The 19,278-nt window shown below is 40.0% G+C and overlaps 2 protein-coding genes across 3 annotated transcripts; both read left to right on the top strand.

Moving 5' to 3' along the window:
* The first annotated feature begins 5,748 nt into the window (after positions 1-5,748).
* On the top strand, positions 5,749-9,847 carry LOC115049220 (arrestin domain-containing protein 3-like). Of its 2 annotated transcripts, none has more exons than XM_029511258.1 (6): positions 5,749-6,096; positions 6,474-6,531; positions 6,693-6,840; positions 7,814-7,910; positions 8,359-8,615; positions 8,752-9,847. In XM_029511258.1, exons 1-6 carry the CDS (start codon positions 5,841-5,843, stop codon positions 9,313-9,315), a joined length of 1,380 nt encoding a protein of 459 aa, XP_029367118.1. In that variant the 5' UTR covers positions 5,749-5,840; the 3' UTR covers positions 9,316-9,847. The 2 variants fall into 2 exon arrangements, with proteins under 2 accessions (XP_029367118.1, XP_029367119.1); XM_029511259.1 differs by having other exon boundaries at positions 5,750-5,927.
* A 578-nt stretch (positions 9,848-10,425) lies between these two features.
* LOC115048988 (arrestin domain-containing protein 3-like) lies at positions 10,426-15,112 on the top strand. Its single transcript, XM_029510895.1, has 7 exons — positions 10,426-10,699; positions 10,831-10,888; positions 10,974-11,121; positions 12,642-12,738; positions 12,980-13,236; positions 13,510-13,672; positions 13,916-15,112. Exons 1-7 carry the CDS (start codon positions 10,447-10,449, stop codon positions 14,188-14,190), a joined length of 1,251 nt encoding a protein of 416 aa, XP_029366755.1. The 5' UTR covers positions 10,426-10,446; the 3' UTR covers positions 14,191-15,112.
* The last annotated feature ends 4,166 nt before the right edge of the window (positions 15,113-19,278 follow it).

Consider the following 19,278-nt stretch of genomic DNA (forward strand, 5'->3'; position numbering starts at 1 on the left):
ATATGATATGTGAAACTGCAGTGTCACATCACTTAACATGATTTCGCCTAAGCTAGCTGGAACCATTTTAATCAATCAAAAATGTCACCTTTCCCCCCCCCCATAATGATAGTTGAGGTATAGGATTCCTGTGTTGGGGTGATCCATAAGACTTATCTAGGCTACTGTTTTTCGACTACTGCCAGCTAATCTACTGAAGTATACTCCTCTCTACCTGTCATCAGATTTTCTGTCAGGCTTGAAAATAAGTAGGCCAGTATTACTTCATGGACAGAGGATGTGCGGGGCGGGGGGGGCTCATTTCTTGTCATGTGTTGGCCCTATGTATACGGCAATGTAAATGTTTGAAACCAATATGAAGTATCCCATTACTGTGTCATCTGAAGCTAATCTAGTAATCAATGTAATCAATGTTCCTATGTACTGGACAAATGATTCATTTTCCTAATAAAACTTGTATTAGACTGCAAACATGCACACAAGAGCATAGCATGTACTACGTAAATTAGAAAATAATACATTAACTGAATGTCAAAATGGAATCCACAATTTTATTTTCAAAGTGTGCAATAAGAGTTGACGGTAAACAAGTGGACTGAGGCCTGTAACCACAATGGAGTGACTGAATCCACACGCCAGGAGCATCAGTATGCCAAGCCTACTTACTGCAAAGTCTCTCAGATGGCCTTCTTGTGGACCAATGTCCTCTGGCCGGCAATGTCCTGATGGCCAAGCTCTCCGGTGCCCCAGCACAGCAGCTTCATATCCATCTCACGCTATGTCCTGGGAACACAGATCTAAGAAGAGATTGCTTGGTTTTTTTCTCAACCCTAACTTTGTTTTTATTGTAGCAGTTTTTCAGCATATGTATTTAGATTTCACACACATTCAAAACATGTGAAACATAATTTCTGGTGTTCAAATGATATGGGGGCCATTAAAGTTCGCTATTTGTATATGACTGGTGTCACTCCACATACAGTGTGAAGTGAAATAGTGGAAATGTTTTAATTAAAATAGCAATTTAGAAATACTGCTCTTCTTGCCAGCATTAGGCTTACATAAACCCAAGCCAAAGTTCCCAGCCTTATTTGTAATGAAGCGTGGATCTGATGCAGATCACCAATATTCTCCTCAACATGTTTATTTACAATCTGTCCTCTGTGCTAATTAGGATGCGACCCTATGCGAATGGGCGCACACACACACACACACACACACACAATGTGCAGTCATACACATGCACAGACTTACACTCACACCCCAAAGCAATATTACCTGCACAATTCCATCCGACTGATATTGGAATCTTCCAAAAGAGCAAACCAATAGATAACCTATTACAAAACTATAAGAGATCAATAGCTAATTTCTTTGCATTGATTACCACTTGGACATTTAACATCCGCCCTGTGGCCACAGTGTGAGCTCTGCACGCTTAGATCCCCATTGGCCCTCATGAGTATTAAAATTATCGATTCAGACAGAGGACTAAAAATGTCAAGCTGTTCATTAATCTTAATAAAGACTGGACTTGACCAAGGCACCCTTTTTCCCCATGCAGGGATACAGCCTATCCAACTAGGAGCACATACACGGCATAGATTAATGAGCTTCAACTAAGGGATGTGATTTAAGTCTTTGCCATTAATAGATCAATTACAAAAGAACAACTATTTTATAACAGAACTGACTTTTACTTTGTGCGCATCCCAGCCCAATAATAAAAAAATTAAAAAGATGAAAAAAAAAATCACGGCTGTGTATTTGCAGTAAATTCTTGAAAAATTCCAAACTTTGGAGGAAAAAAAAAAGCTGCACTGCAGAATGAGGTATAGGAAGCTGATTTGAATGTGCATCTGCTGTTTTGGTACAGATGGCCCTCCCCAGTCAATCACAGACGAATGTTATCAAGCTCTGCCAAACAGACATTTTCATCTCGCTCTTATGTAGACGAATTTCAAAGCATGCAGGGCTGTCCTTAGCTTAATAAGGCCCTAAGCAGGACTTGATTTGCTCACTTTCCTTACTTTTAATTACTTTGATATTCCTTCCACATTTACTCGCGTTTTCTGCTCACAATTGATTGGCACCTAAGCTGCTGCCATGATCTGCTAGCCATCGATCCATATAATCAGGCAGAGGGGCACCAGTTTTTTAAAATACAATTACACAAAGCCTTTTTCACATCACCACATTATTATTATCAGTAGTAGAACCAACCATGCCAGAGCTGTATGTTTTTTGTCATACAAATGGCACCCTTAATTAGAAAACGCACAACATGTCGCACCACAAAACTTATCATGCCAATTGGACAATCTCTTTATTGCTCCTATGAACAGCTACTGTTCAAATTCTGATGTTGATTTTACAAAGGAAACTTTTAAACATTTTTCTACACGGTATCTCCTCAGTTTTGTTTTTCTTAATGGGGGGTTATTTGGAATCTGGTGGCATTTACAGAGACATTCTCCTTCTGAGTGGACACTTAAAATAACTGAGCTGTATGCTGCACTTTTGACAAGTAACGCCAATTCTATCATACCTTACCAACAGAAATATGGGACATGAAAACTGAATAAATCAAAGCCGGTCTTATAAGGAAAAAATATCTAAATCAATTTGATTGACAAACACTGTAACATACTCTCTTCACAAAAGCATTTTGACAGCATGTTGACACCACAACGGCTGATTTAGGTTAATTTATTATGTAAACTAGGACAAAATTTGAACGCTGGTGGTTTCAATGTTACTTTTAATGACTTTACCCACAGATAGGGAACAGAAGCCTGAGTTTGTGGAAGCCTAAAATGTTAGTCTAGGTATATCTAGGTAACCTCTACTGTACTTTTACGTTATTTTTCAGCAACAAAATGAAATAGTAAACGTGCATGAGTTTTAATTGTCTTCATTTCTGAAAGATTGTCAAACGCCTACTAAGAAGGGCAGAATTTTAATTGCTGGAGAGAAACTTTGTTTTCATCAATTTCATCAGTTTAGACAGCAATCAGCTGTTACTTTGCATGAGCACAAGGTCAAATGTGTTCCAAATCCACATTAAATACCAATTTCATTATAGTTCCATATTTAAAATATCTTGCTTTTTAAGTTATCATTCAAGAAAAAAAAAATAAAACGCACACACTGTGTATTATCAGGATTATGTCTAATTTTACATTTCCAATTTGTCACTGATTGGTCTAAACCAAATAGACATTTGATATTCACTGGAAATGACACAAATACATGTATAGTCAGAAGTCCATAAACCTTTGGAGATGTCACTGCAAGTTAACACAGAGAATATATCAATGCACAATCAGAGAGCAAAATGTCAGATTATTTCTACATAAAACGTTCAATAAATAAATAAATAAACAAACAAACAAACAAACAATCACTTTTCCAATTTGACCAAATTTATGCTAAAATACACTTTGGTATTTGGGAGATGTAAATAAAGTTGTTTGAGGTCAACTGCAATTTACCTGCAAAGTGGCAGTAGCAGCCAGGCCTGATGACAAAAAGCTGTTTCCAGGATCCTTCGCAGACTGTAGGATAAATATTCACAGCCTGTCAGATCAGCTCTTGAATTCATTGCTATCTCTTTAATGCTGTGTCTGCAGACATCATGATCAGCACATTTTGGCAGATTTTATACCACAAGGGATTAACGCCAGATGCAATCTTAAAAATCCTCAGATTACAGCTGTTAACCAATGTTTAGCATCAATTTCTTCATACTTGAAGAGTTGACCAAAAATAAGAGGGGGGGGGGGGGTGCAGCTTTCTCTAGCTTGTGTCGTGTAACTAATTTTCATCACAAGTTAAACTCAAATCTAATCAAGGTCTGCAGGTCAGGTGACCCACTCCAGCCTAAGCAACACTTACTGGTGAGGAACGCTGACCGACAGCTCACGATCCCTCCGGGAAATCGCGATTTTGCGATTCAATAATTAACACAACTTTAACCAAACTCCGCCGTATATTAGGAAGTTGGCAATTTTTCCGCGAAAGAGTTTAACTGTATCACGGGAACACAAAAAGAAAAATCCACGGGGAACCCAAGATCGGAGACATCAGTGAAACGCTACACATTAACGCGAGAATTAAGGCGCGACTTCCTCCTCCGTTTTATTGCTGATTGGTAACCAATGAATTGGTGCAGTAGCGCCTCCTGCTGGTCTGGACTCTGGACCGGCATCTAACCGGGCGGAAAAGAATCTACACTTTTCGTTAATTCGCCAAATCTCTTTGTATCCCTGAGAGTGTAAAATAACATCTGCTGTTGTTTTGTCTTGTCCACATTTTGTGTTTAGTGTTTTTTTTCCCAGACTCTCCCAAAGTCTATGGGAGAGCGTCACTTTGCGTAAACTCTAACAGGACAGCTAAATGCCGAACAGCCATTCCGATGGTCTAATTTAACTAAACACACGATAAGTAATGAAGATCGGTCCTGTTTTGGTTGCTAACTATATAAATGTATGACTTGGATTCCTGGATTCTGACTGGACAAAACTATTGTCAATCAACTTTCCATCCAATGGAAATTTTGAGTTGCGTTACAGAAACTCGGGTTTGTAGTGTTTACTTAATCTCTGGTAAATTATCATTTGTCGCCCCTTTCTGTTAGATCACGCTGAAAACCCCAGTTTTCACAGACAAGTCGTTTTTAAACGCTTGTGAAACATTTGAAACCTATGCTGCCTAAAGTTATTTTGTGGTGGACATAGGTACCTAGCTTGTGGTTAGCCGTCGGCTAGCGGAGCACAACGAAAGCGCATATTCCGAATAATCCGACTAATTTGGTGGAGGATCGTCGACATCCATGCTCTCTCCTGTGCTCTGCATTTTACATATATTTGGCCATGAAATAAAATATATAGTAAAAGTCCATTTCAATTTTACGAAAGAATCTGTATCACAATCGCATTTTTTTATTTCTTTTTCCGTAGTAGATGTTGACGTCCAGAATAAAGGTTTCTTTGTGTTTTTGTTTTTGTCAAGACGTAATACTTTTCATTGGATTAATAACCATCGTGAAGGGGAAATGATATGTATTTTCCAAACTTTACATAATGGGGTCGTGATTATAACAAAAAGACATAAATAATAATTAGTATAATACAGTCACTTTAGGGCAGCATGGTTCATACTGTTGCCCCACGATAAGAAGGTTGGGGGTTCGGTTCCCGGCCTGGGGCCTCTCAGTTTAGAGTTTGAATGTTCTCCCCATGCTTGTGTGGGTTTCCTCCCACCGTCCAAAGACATCATGTTTGGGTTAATTGGTGACTCTAAATTGTCTGTAGGTCTGAGTGTGAGTGTGTGTGTGTGTGTGTTGGCCCTGTGATGGACTGGTGGCCCCGCCCTCACCCACTCTGAGCTGGGATTGGCTCCAGCAACCTCCGCGATCCGGAAACGGATAAGAGGTAGAAGATGAATGAATGAATACAGCCGGTTTGCTTTTCATCAGGAAAATACATATGAAACAATTTCGTCTCACTCATCATGTGCTTATGAGAATAGAACTGGACGGGCTTTTTGTCCCATTATACTTTCACCCAGCACACGGCCTGGCTGACTTTCTCTTGGTTTCACCTCCAGGGTACACATCAGGCTCCAGAAACGCCATTTTCCCCTTTGTACATGAGATGGCAGTAGAGGTCTTTGAATAGACTTTCTTAAGGCGTGTCCCACAACCTCTCACTGTTTAGGGGGACCGACCAGCCACGGGTGCCATTTTACTATAGTAGTATATAGAAGAAACGTTTCTAAATCAGACATCTATCGTTGGTTAATCATTTGTCACACTTAGTCTTTGTTTACGTCTGTCAATGCCTTCCATTAAAAGCTTTACGATGACTTACGACGCGTTGAATGAGGACGGGACTTTTTCGGAGGGCGACATTATTACTGGAGAGGTAACACTGAATTTATACAAAGCGACTACAGTGCAAAAGCTGTACATTAAAGTTAAAGGAGATGCCGATGTTCGCTGGACCCAAAGGAGGGACGATCGCAACCACACATACTCTGCCCACAAGAGATATTTCAAACTGAAGCAGTTTTTAATCCCAGAGGATCCTAATGGTAGGCAGCGGTCGTCTTGGTAGTTTTACATGCCCTCAATCCATGTTTTTCTCTGGCGCGTTTCCTGTTTTGTCCAGTGACAGCCATTGTACATTTTGTTCATGTGAGATGCCTAATCACAGCCTATATTTCTGAGATAAATATATCATATTCAAAACTCAAGTGAACGTCTTTAAATCTTTCCAGTTAATACTGATGAAATTACAACTGTCACATTAATATAGTGGAAATTATATGCCACATCCAGAAGAAATATTTGAGAATAGTTATTAAATGGTAATATGAAAGTGAAATATATATTTTAAAAAAAACTGTAATTAAGTACAATACTACAGTGCTAGCTGCCACTACTAATTGTAATATTTCTTCCCTTTCAGACACAGTTGTTCCACAGGGGATCCATATCTATAAATTTAGTTTTACCATACCATCAGAGTAAGTACAGTAAGGCCGTTTATCAAAATGTAATCTTTGTACTTTCACAATATAATTAGTTTAAAGAAACAATACCAAATAGTGTGCTCCTGCCACATTCTGTAAATGTCACTTATTTTTTTGTTTTGTATTAATATTAATCTGCTTGTTCTCCAATACAGAAGTATGCCGTCATCCTTCACGGGGGCTCACGGAAAGATTGTTTACAAGCTCACAGCTTCACTGTCCAGGAGTTGGAAGATGGACAGTACAGTAGAAAAGAATATACCATTTGTGTCCAAGTCATTCCCAGACCTCCTGTCTCTCATGGTGTGTAAAATATACAGTGTTAATTATGGGTAGTATAGCGTGGATAAGAGTGTTGCATTACTTGTACCCGTTGATTAGTATGGTTTGCATAACAAGAGTTATAAGTCCTACACACACACACACACACACACACACACCCTTGCGCACGTGTTCACCTGCTTGTATGTAGTGTAGCTTTAAGTCATATGAGTGATGGCACCAAAACAAGTGTTTTGTTCCAGTGCAAAAAAAGGAAGAGGCTGAAGAGGGTAGTAGTCGACACTGATAATCCAGACAATTCCAGGCACTGCTGTAAGTGTCTGCTATACAGCAATGCTGTGACTCACCAATGAGCTTTGGTATTATGTTTTGTGGGGCTATTGTCGAGAGGGAAAAACAGACTTGAAAAGAATAGGTATCACAGTTTCTCTGCGCTAAATTCATTTATCCGTACGTTTACCTAGTTTTACAGATACCTCATATAGTCTATATATGAGGTATCTGTCTATCTGTCTATATATTCAATTTCCAAAGTTGTGGTGCTACCACCTCAGTATTATTGAGGCAATAGACCATTTTGACTACCCTTTTCTACATGTTGAAGTGAGAAACTATTATTTCATGATAGTACTGATGCATTCCTTGTCAGGTTGTCAGATCCACGGTCCATCTATTGGGCAATGCAACACGCTAGAATGGCTTCCTGGAGTACTTGAGCTAATACTTCATTGGAAGCTTTATGAACATTTCCTGCTGTGAAAAGTTTCTTGATGAATTATTCTTCTGTACAGCAACGTGCCATTAAAAGATTCTCACAATGACATATTGTACAGTAATGAGATTCAAAGGAGCGTCTAGTGGTACTCACTTGTGGTCCTTAAGACCTTGATGTCTTCCCCTGCTCCAGAGTGGTCACTCTTAAATCAAGTTATATGTTGTTTTAATGATGAAAGCGGATCATAAGTTCTTTTTTTCCTTCTAAATTACATTTTAGACGCACCAAGTTGCTTCAAAATCCAAAGAGATAGGATTATTCTCCAAAGGGCGTGTACAGATGGACGTCACTGTGGACAAAACAGGTTATGCCCCAGGTAGGAAAAATCTTCCTTCAGCACCATTTAAATGTATCAAGTCTTGTGCCTTGGTATTGTGGAGAATAGTTATTGTTAGTCTAGCTTGCTTCTTTTTTTTTTTATAGCTGACTCAATATTATTGATACTGCCCTACTATTAACAGGCTAAATTTTCTAGCAAAATAGTCTTTTATCAGTCAATTACCAGTGAAAAATGTATCCAAAACACAGACAATTGGTACTGACATTAAATTTCAGGTGGTTTCTGAAGGGTTCTACTTTGCATACATAAAATCAGAAATGTAAAAGGACATATTTGACTTTCTAAATATTGTTCACACAGTGGGCAGATTGCCATTGCTGGAGTAAGGATAGCATCTCCCCACCATGTAATGCAGCATTTCTTATTGTGGCACCCGATTACCAATGAATTAAAATTATTTGAAAAATGTATGTTTTCTTCACAGGAGAAACTGTGCAAATTTTGGCAAAAATCAATAATTCATCATCCAGTGAGATGACACCCAAATTCAGTTTAATCCAGAATGTAGTGTTCCATGCCAGCAACAACACCAAGCACCAAAGCAGTGTTATCACCAAGGCAGTTGAAAACCGCATTCGACCCCGCACAGAAAGGAGCATCAAATGCAGAATGATGATTCCCCATGATCAGATACAAACCATCAACAACTGTGACATTATCTCAGTGAAGTACAATTTAAAGGTATGCAGTAGTATAATATTGTGTATCAATCTGGTAAAGCATAATGAACTAAATCCATTGATTTGTTTTAACTTGCTTTATAACACTGCTACTGAAGTAAAGCATCACTTACTAATGATGTGATATTTTTTGTCAGGTGTATCTGGACATCAGTTTTGCTTTTGATCTAGAGATCAACTTCCCAGTGGTCATTCTTCCTCTGGGTTTAGCTCCTCAACTTCAGGGTGCTACGGCTGCAGGTCCATATCCAGCTTGGGCAACTGCGGGTCCTAGTACCAGCAACTTCTCTCCCCCAGCAATGTCAATGGGTCCATCATCTCCACATTCAAGACATACATCCCGGGGCTACCAATCAATGTATGTTGCTCAGCGACCTGCGTACCCAGCTCAGCCAGTACGCATGAGCAGGGACTACAATCACCCAGTGCCACAGCCGGCTGGATCTCCATTTTCAATGCCATCAAATTTTGTGCTTCGCCCACCACCTCCTGCTCCAGCATTTCATCCAACCCCCTCTGCTCCAGAGATCTATCCACCCCCTTCTTCAGCACTAAACATGTACCCAACTGCTCCAGCTTACAACACACTGCCTTCTGCACCGATGATGAACACAGACTTCCTGTCCCAATCAGATGAACCTCCTCCTGCATATTCCCTCCTCTTCCCATCTTCAGATACAGACACATCTGATGGGAAATAATAGAATCGTTAACAATGCAAAATCATATCACTTAAAGCCTGTCCCATTTATTGGCGTTCAGCGTGAAGTATGCAGTTAAAATGAAACAGGCAACATGTCCAATATGCCAGTATGTACTCTATGCATGTAAACAATTATTAGGACTGCATTGTATGCTAAAGTTTTATGGTCAGTTGTCAGGTCGTCAAGTAGCCTTGTACAGCTACTACAGTGCACTCTCTCAAACCTCAGTTATCACGATACACTGTGTGTTTTCCGTGCCTTGATTAACTCAAAGTGTGCTGTTGATCAATTTTGCTGCCTTATAGTTAAACCTACTCAGTACCTCAGTATTCTAAGTGGAAGGAAAGAAGGAAGGAAGATGCCAAATACGTGTTATGCATTTATATCCTAGTCGTCAATCATCATATATCATTGGATCTAACACGAGGCAGTGAATTTTGCCTGTCATTTAAAATTAGACTTTGCAAACTTGATTTGTTATACTAACAAACTACCAGTGTCGTCTTTGAGTAAAAAACTATCAGGAAAAGTTTCTCTGGGAATCTCTTGGTTTGTGTGAGTCATCTTCACCGTGCAGTGCGATTACCAGATTGTCACAAGCACCCCCAGATGGAATCTAAAATATTTAAAACATTTCCTAACTTCAAGGAGGAGTTTAACCTGAAAAGAGCATAAGAAATTAATAAGAACAATTTCTAACTATAAAATTCACTGAACATAAATCTGGCCATTTGATAGCAGCCAGAAAAAGTGTAATTTAATCTTAGCTGCTAGTAACTTCATATGTATTTACACCACATTTGTCAGGATAAATCAGGTCATGTATGAACTATACCTATCTGAGTTATTTATGGTGCCATGGTAGCTGATTATTCCCTCTATCTTACTACAGCCTTAGATCAGAGTACAATGCTTGCTTAATAGTTCCCACAAGCTCTGATCGCAGTTCCTTTTAAACTGCGTGAACTTGAAAAAGCAGGTACACATCATATGTTTGTGATGCATATATTCCCCAGGTGATCTTGTAAAGTGGTATGGTGTAACGTAGGAGTCTTCCGGCTTGGGGCGTAGCCAGATGTACTTTCGCTTTTTCAAAGCTGTATTGGTTCTCCGTGCGCCAGCTGGATCATGTCGCCGATCAAGCACTTGGATCTGACTTATGAAGCCCTGAACGAAGAGGGCACTTTTTCCGAAGGAGACACCGTGTCGGGCAGAGTCACCCTGACTTTGGAGAAAGACACCAAGGTGAAGAGTTTCTTCGTGAAAGCCAAGGGGGTGGCACATGTCAGATGGTCCGAGGGGACAGGAGACAACAGAAGGTCTTACAGTGCCCACAGGGAGTATTTCAAAATCAAAAAATCCTTAACCGGAAATGAAACAGGTGAGCCCGATCATTGTTTTATATTAACCATGACATGGTAGTATGGCACCTTCATGGCTTACCTGAACATAATAAGGCATCCATATGACTTTTTATCTGCTTATCGGCCTTAACTCCCATTCATTTTGTAGACACTGTACTGTCCAAAGGGGTCCACAACTTTAAGTTCAGGATCACACTGCCAAATGGGTAAGTAAGCAGGAGCATTAACCCTAACACAGTATGTGTTAGTGTCTGCTTTCAAAACATGGGTGAAAATATGTCGGTTTCACAGGGAGTTGCCGTCTTCCTTCAAGGCCATTCACGGATCGGTCGCATACACGCTGGAGGCCAAGCTGTCCAGGAGCTGGCGGATGCCCTCCAAAGCAGGAAAAACCCTCACTTTTTTCTCAAAGTCCTTGATGCAATCTCCACATGTAATGGTGAGGATGCGCATGGCACGCCCAAGCAATTGTGTGCAACCACTAATGGGCATAGGAGTGCTGGGGGCTGTCTGGTGACAGTGATCTGACTATGCACTCTGAGAATGATGGCCACATTGTGCAAGTCCATCGATTGATTTCGTAAATTAACAGCCAGGGATGGAAAGTAATGAATTGCATTTACTCTCGTTACCGTAACTGAGTAGCATTTCTGTGTAATTTGTACTTTTTTGAGTAATTGAAAAAAAAAAAAAAAAAAATCAGAAATTGTACTTTTACTGGAGTATACTTTCTTCTGAACATTGTGCCTCGCTACATTCGAAATAACCGCCATTGCAGAGTAAAAATAAGCGATTTAAACCAACTACAAAAAAATCTCTACAGCTCGCGCATATCTGATTGGCCCTCGCGACCTGCAGTGTCTGACGTCACGCGGACAGCCGCTCGTTTCCGCTCGCCTCGCAGGTGGATGGAGGCAACAGCCGAGGCGTGCCCGTCAACCTCGGAGGAGGTGTTAATGTCAGTCTGGCCAAAACAAGTCACTGCCATTGGTTCGATGGCAGTGACGTGTTTAGAATCAGGCGGAACTAGCATCCTTCGGCAACTGTCATGTTAGCTTGTCGGTAAATAGCGCAACAATAGGCTAACGAGCAAGGGGTCCCTTTTTCTCTGTCTCTGTCTTTTAGACACCTGAATGAAAATGTTAGTGTAATGAAAAGCGTCAGGCCCAACCCTTTACAGATTCATCCACTTCACTCTAATCTCTTGCAATTTTTGTGCAAACCCCACATGGTTATTTTGCGTGCGGTATTGATGTAATTTTGCCTATTCTATTTTATTATTCCTGCTGATTGGCGTCCTTCAGTATTAAAGTTGGATAAATTGAGGCTGACTGGAATGGTGTGACAGTGTGTGTTTACACTCTTTACACTCCTCATAATAATCAGACCAAATGAAACCGGATAGCCTCTGAAAACTTGGAAAACCAGCTCTTACTGAAACTGATGAAACGGTTCAGAAAGTGAAGTGTGATAGAAATGCTATTATGTCGATTATGTCAAAGAGTTTAAGACACCTGCCTGTTGTTCGCAGTGTATTGGGAAAGGTTTAAACTGTTTTTGTCAAACAAAATCCCTGCTTTATATCTGCATTTGTTTACAAATGTAATTTTTCTATACATTGTTTGTCAGAGAATTGTGCTTTGTACGTAGATATTTTATACAGATGAATCAAATCTATTGCCGATGCAATAAAACATCCATCGGTTAAAAAGTAATTAACACTCTGAGTAGTTTTTGAGAAGAGTAATTTTTACTTGTAATTGAGTACAATTTAACAAATGTAGCAGTACTTGTTCTGGAGTACAAATTTTCAGTACTCTTTCCACTGCTGCTGATAGCACACGGTTAGCTGAAGTTAACTGACTGCTTCCAGTGATGACTTACTGTCATCACACTTTCAACCATAGCAAAGATTAAACTGTTTTTGGAATTAATAGTTATTTCTATTATTTGTTCTAGTGTCCTCAGTATGGTTCAGTGAATAAGGATGTGGGAACTTTTTCTAAAGGACAGGTCCAAATGTCTGCTTCACTGAACAAAATGTTTTGTGCCCCAGGTAAGGCCACTCTAATTCATGTTCCTAGAAAGTTTCAATGTGAGACATGAAAGTAAAGGCTTGTCAACTAGTGTCCAATCCTTATTTGGTACATTATTTCCTTACCGAGTTAAATTGTTTGAATGTTGCATGTTTGCCACATATCAAAGCAAAGGTTTGCAGAGTTGTTTGTGTTATGTCCATGCTAATGTCACCATATTCCAAGAAAATTAGTCTAAATTTTTTTGTTTGTTTTTGACAGGTGACATCTTGTCTGTTGAGGCCAAAATCAACAACTTGTCTTCTAAAGCCACTAAAGCTAAATTCAGTTTACAACAGAAAATTGTCTACCGTGCCATTGGTAAAACAAAAACTCAAGACACAAGCTTATGCAAAGGTGTGGGGGAGACTATCGCAGCGAACACAGAGTCAGTTGCCTCCTGCCAAATGCAGATTCCTGTTGACACCGTCTACTCTCTCCAAAATTGCGACATTTTGTCAAACAGCTATTACCTCAAGGTATGCAATTGTGAAATAGTGGTGTTAGCTCAACTCTGACTGGGATGAAGGGTTCCTGTTGCAAATACTTGGCAGTTGTGTGATTGCAGCACAGAAAAATCGTATAACATTAAAATGATTGTAAATGCTTGTAAAATTATAGTTCAAGCCCAAACATGATATTAAATACTAATCATGCTTATCTGTCAGTCACCACAATCAACTTGATTCATAAATATTTGTCATTTAAAACTTTCTGTTGTAGATTCAATAATGTTTGCTTCCCTTTCCCAGGTGTATTTGGACATCAGCTTTGCCATTGATCCAGAGGTGGTGTTTCCACTAGTCATCATTCCTGCTAGCTTTGCTAATTTCCAGGCTTCAAGGGCTGGGGGCCCAGGTAACAGCGACTTCCCTCCCCCTGCTTTCCCTGCTGGACCCTATCAAACACCCCCAGGTCCAGGTCCCTATCCTGCACCCCCAGGTCCAGGTCCCTATCCTGCACCCCCAGGTCCTGGTCCCTATCCTGCACCCCCAGGTGCAGGTCCCTATCCTGCACCCCCAGGTCCTGGTCCCTATCCTGCACCCCCAGGTCCTGGTCCCTATCCTGCACCCCCAGGTGCAGGTCCCTATCCTGCACCCCCAGGTCCTGGTCCCTATCCTGCACCCCCAGGTCCAGGTCCCTATCCTGCACCTCCAGGTCCTGGTCCCTATGGATACTCAACACCATATCCTGCACAACCTGAGAATGCAACGGGTGGTTATATTAATCAGTGGCCACAGAATCCTGCTCCTTCTAGTTTTCCACCTCCAACCCTCCCATCCTCCTCAGTGCCATTTCAAACTCCAACTGCTCCACCTCTGGTTCAACACGGAGAAGGACCTCCATCATATGTGGACATTTACCCTTCTTTCCATGGCACCAATGAGAATGGTGAGTTTCAGAAAAATCACAAACAAGAGGAAGAGAAATAGAACGATGATGTGACATTTAATCTCTTCATAATGTAGCAAAATATTTGCTATTTACAATTTAACTTGTGGCCTGTGTTTATTTTACTGTGTACCAATCTAGTCTATTCTGCTGTCTTTAATGTGGGAAATAGTTTTTCATGTACAGATTGTGTGTGTTTTGATGCATGACCAAAATTACATGGCTGTGCTGCTCACTGATTCAAGCAACCCCAGTTGTATTTCCTGATCTCTGATCAGTTTGTTCTGGTATCTGCACTGGAGAGAGTGCCATGTTCCTTCCTGCAACTGATCAGTTAATTTGCAACATCCTGCCATTTGAAAGCTTTCAGAACTCTGTGTGTAGCTATCCAACAGCAATACCTCATAGTTTCCTCAGCCACTATTTTTTATTTATTTTTTTTTATTATTATTTTTTTTTTTTATTTTAGGACATTGTGTATTCTATAATTTGTGTTAATTGTCCTGCTTGTATTTACTCTTTGTTTCACATAGGGATTAGTCAGTTCATTATTAGGAAATAGATTCTAATTGTCTATTTTGTTTGTTTTTGTGGTTTTAGCTTAAGGGCCTGAGCTATATTTCTTAGTTTAGTGTGATCTCACCACATTTTGCTATACTAAATTATTTCCCTTTAGCTGCATTTTAGTATTTAGACTTTGGTGAAGGAACTAGGGAGAGAGCAAACTTCTTACTTATTGCACTTCTACTCCGGATGTAACAACTTATATTTTCAGTTGATTTCTTAAACTCAATACAGATGCTGATTTGTTAATTAATTTGTTAATTATTTTATACCCTTTAAATGACCTCGCTTTCTACTGTTTACAATCTTAAGATTGACTCTTGTAGAATCCAACTGATCACGTTGACTTGTACATGAAACCTTGCATGTTGCCTGAAAATGGGAATAAACTTTGTTGGCAAATAACAGTAGAACTGTTTTAATTCTGCAGAATAAACTTATTTCCATCAAGGCTTTTCACATGTCCCACGATAGAGAAAAACATCATGTGACCACACAGGGCCCAAAAGCTGTCCCATTCCTCACAGTAACGAGTGGGCAATCCTATTCAACTTGGGAGCAATGTTTTCTCCTTATAACAGATTTATGATCTTTAAATCTAATTGGTAGTCCATGGAGTTGGAGCACACTGATAGTAAGCACATTTTCCTGTCCGCCATGATGTTAAACAATGAGTCTGCATGCGTGTGCTTGTGGTGAAGAAAATGTGATTTTACGAAAGTCAGACAGTACGCAGCAGCAATGCAAGCTGGGACCTTAACACTGACAGCAGCACATCTCCCCTCGGCTCCTCTCGGGTTCAAAAGCGGTTTTAGAGAGCTTGGCCTCTCTGCTCAGCCATCCATGTGATGGACGATCAGGGTGGTTGCGCGGAGCTTTGGCCCCGCCCACTTGCACTAGTAGCTGTTGCCAATAGAAACGGGAGTCCAAGCTGTGTCCGCCTGTCAACATGGCCGTGGACGGACTGCTCCTCTGGACCTGTCTGCTGATCTCCGTCATTTCTGGAAGTAAGACAAATGCAGACTTAAGCTGTTTCACGGTCAGATAGCTGGAAATTGTTCAATTTTATGCGCTAAACAAACGGACACCGGTTCACTGTCGTTGTTAGTGTCGATGAGCTGTAACTTATCTTGTTGGATAGTTCAAGTCGGAGAAACTAAGTTTTAAAGTGAAAAAAACATGGATTAATTAGCTAAATTAATACTTGGTTGGTTAAGGCTGCTGGGATTAAATTACAAAATGTATCAGTTTAGCTGAATTGTCTCCTTTATCCTCTAACATAAGAATGTCTCTAAATGTGAGCTAAAAGTGTTGACATTTTCTTTGATAATTATTAATTACAATAACTATCAATGTCTATGATAATAATAATAATAATAATAATTTTCTAGAGTATCTGAAGTAAAATTTTATGAGACAGATTTATTAAGAGGCTACGGAAAATTAAAATTGGCATTTCTTAAATGGAGTTTGGTCGTTTTCTGTTGAAATCTATATTGTCCCCTACTCCGAAGCTCATTTGAAGTAGCATACAATGCCGATTGTAAACAAATCAATATTTTACCTCAGGAATATTATTTCAGTTCAATACAATAAATGAATTAGCTTGTTGTTTTCTGAATCTTTCACTCAATAAATGATACGCTACTTTATTCCTTTTTCCACATCTGTATGGGTTTGCTGAGATGTTCAGAATAATGAGGTCAGAGAAATGATTAGCCATTGGCTTTTGTGTGTGTGTGTCCTCCAAAGCCTCTTCAGGTTTTAAGATCCAGAACAAGCTCATGGGCAAATGTCTTCAGGTGCAAGAAGGAATCTTGGGAGGTACAGTTTCCCTGGGAGAATGCGACCCATATTCATCCCTGCAGGAATGGCACTGGCTCCCTCAGAGCCATGCTCTCAGCAGTCGCCACACTGGGGAGTGTCTGAGTGCCCCAGGAGAGCAGTATGAAGGCGTCCTCCTACAGCCCTGCATCTCTGGGGCTGAAGGTGATGAGACTGTTCATGGCCTAGCAGCAGTGAACGTTGGCAGAGAATCAAGCAGCCAGGCATGGACTTGTTCCAAGAAAGGCCACCTTACTTTGATGGGGAGGGCACTCCACCTCAGTGCCGCACCAGAATCCACTTTGATCTTCCTCTCACAGAACAATAAGCAGGTAATGAGAATTCCTGAGTTCCTTTTCCATGTGGTATAAGATCTGTGAGTACCCTTCATGCAACAATTTTTTCTCTAAGTCTTAAAATCTTTAAGTTTGAAGGAATCTAAATGTTTTTTTTACCCCCGACCCTGCCCCCATCCACACTATGAGCAGGGCAGCAGGTGGCGGGCACTTGACAACCAGACATTGTGCAAAAATACCAAACACCAAGACCGAATTCACCACTATGTGGGGAAATCAATGGAAACTGGGATTTTACCAAGTGTCTCTGCGACATACAGACAGGCTGAACCATGTAAGGACCTGTCTCACTAGCTGCAGTCCTAATGCACCAAATGTCTTATTAGCTGACACTAATAAAAGTAACACACGTTTCCTTAAGGTCAGATCATTGATTTAACAAGGTTAAACTTCTTAGTTATACATTTCATTAGCGCCAAGATACATAACATTATTGCTAACCATTTTTCACATCCCATTATCTGTTTTTGATTTCCTTCTTCCATGCCAGCTGTTTACCATCATGTTATGTCAGTTTCTTGCTTAGAATTGAGGCAGCATAATTTTTATTTTCACATGGGTAATGTCATTTGTGTATTATTTGTTTATTTGATGTAAGTCTCACAGAAAAAGACCACAAGATTATTGGGTTGTTTTTTTTTTTCATCATAGATAGTGTACACTATTTTTAAAACAACACAAACAAATAAGCCTCCATCTCCTCCATCCATTATTTGTACCATTTATCTGTATGGGTTGCAGAGCCAATACAAGTAAGCACGATTATTTATAAAAAGGATCATGAACTTGGTCACCTGGATGGAAATGGATGCGCTTCCACAGTTGATCTTCACAGCCTGAGCTCGAGCATTGATTTCTTTGAATACACCAACATGGAGCCTTTTCCGGGATATCTTTCCTCCCATGCACTGTGGCGAGGATGTTAAGAGTGTTTTCTAGAGTGTTTTATATTACGTATCTGCCCCGGCCTGCAGATTTGGTTACACCATGCCTGTTTTTAGACCAAGGATGTCATTTAGTTAATTTGGCTTTTGAAGAAATCGATTTTTCTTCCTTCTGAAAGACACCATGGCTGTGACTTGTCAAGTCATAGAAATGCTGACTCACTGGCTCAGTAGTCAATGCATGTGATTTTTGTGGCCTCCAAACAGGGTACAGAAATCAAACCTATGATGTTCACTTCTGTTTATCACCTCTGGTTGACTTGTGTGGCTTTTTACCCCTCTTATAGCTGAAGGTATAGCGGATGTCAAAGTCACAGAAACATATGCTGATGGGACTCTTTCTTCCTTGAGCACCAAATCCCCATCAGATCCCACCATGATTTTCTTCAGTATGGACTATGGTAAGCTTTATAAACTGGCCTAATGTACCCTCATGATTGGAGATGTTTCATTCTAAAACATTGTATCATGACATAAAAACCTCAACAAGTCAGCATAAATGGTGACAGCGCCTTAACGTCAGCTGCTCCAAGGCTCTGGAATAGTCTCCCCCTCCATATTAGATCCTCCCAGACCCCAGAGATGTTTAAATCCTCCCTGAGCCACTCTGAGCACTCACTGTGTTTGTTGTAATGTTCTGTATGTCATTGTATTTGCTGATATCAATTTCTTGTGTTACTGTGTTTTAACCTTTGTACAGCACTGTGGTCGCCATCGTTATAAACTTGAACTTAAACTTGAACTAGTTACGTTTTGACCACTAGGTGGAGATAGATGAATGCAAAACAGAGCAGCATGTTTTTTTTGGTTTTTGTTTTTGTTTTTTTACAAATTTCAAGCCTTGACACGAATTAAACAAAAATATTAGCGAAGAGATAAATACAGCTGAAATATGTGTTGTGTAAAATGCAGAATCGGGCTGCTTGATCAAATGTTCATCTATGTACACACTGTGTGTGTGTGTACAGGGGTGGGTTGGAAGATAACCATGCTGATACTAAGCTCTTTGGCTCTGGTCCTTGGAACTGTTATTCTTATCCTCAATGTTTACTCCAATAGGTAAGTGCCTACATATAAGAATAACACACACAAAAGTATAAGTGATTTATCAGCATATATCTTGTGTTGAAAAGCCACATTTTTGTTTGTTTTAGTTTTTTCTTTTATTGTCATTGTAATTTGGATACATTTGCACTGTGTGTGCGGATGTTGTTAGGTACAATTTTGGCCTGTGCTAATTTGGGTTGGCCCTTTGACAACATTTTTGACACTTATGAATAATAGTTACTTGCACTACACTATGCACACTGGATAGTCAAAACCCTACACTATCACCCAAACCAAAAATGTTTTTTTATTGAAACATTTAAAACAAAAAATGCAGTAAACACATTTTAAAAAACATAAGACGGTTGAATGAAGGCACAGCACTAAAGCAGCA

This window comes from Echeneis naucrates, chromosome 9 (assembly GCF_900963305.1).
Source record: "Echeneis naucrates chromosome 9, fEcheNa1.1, whole genome shotgun sequence".
NCBI classification, from domain to species: domain Eukaryota; kingdom Metazoa; phylum Chordata; class Actinopteri; order Carangiformes; family Echeneidae; genus Echeneis; species Echeneis naucrates.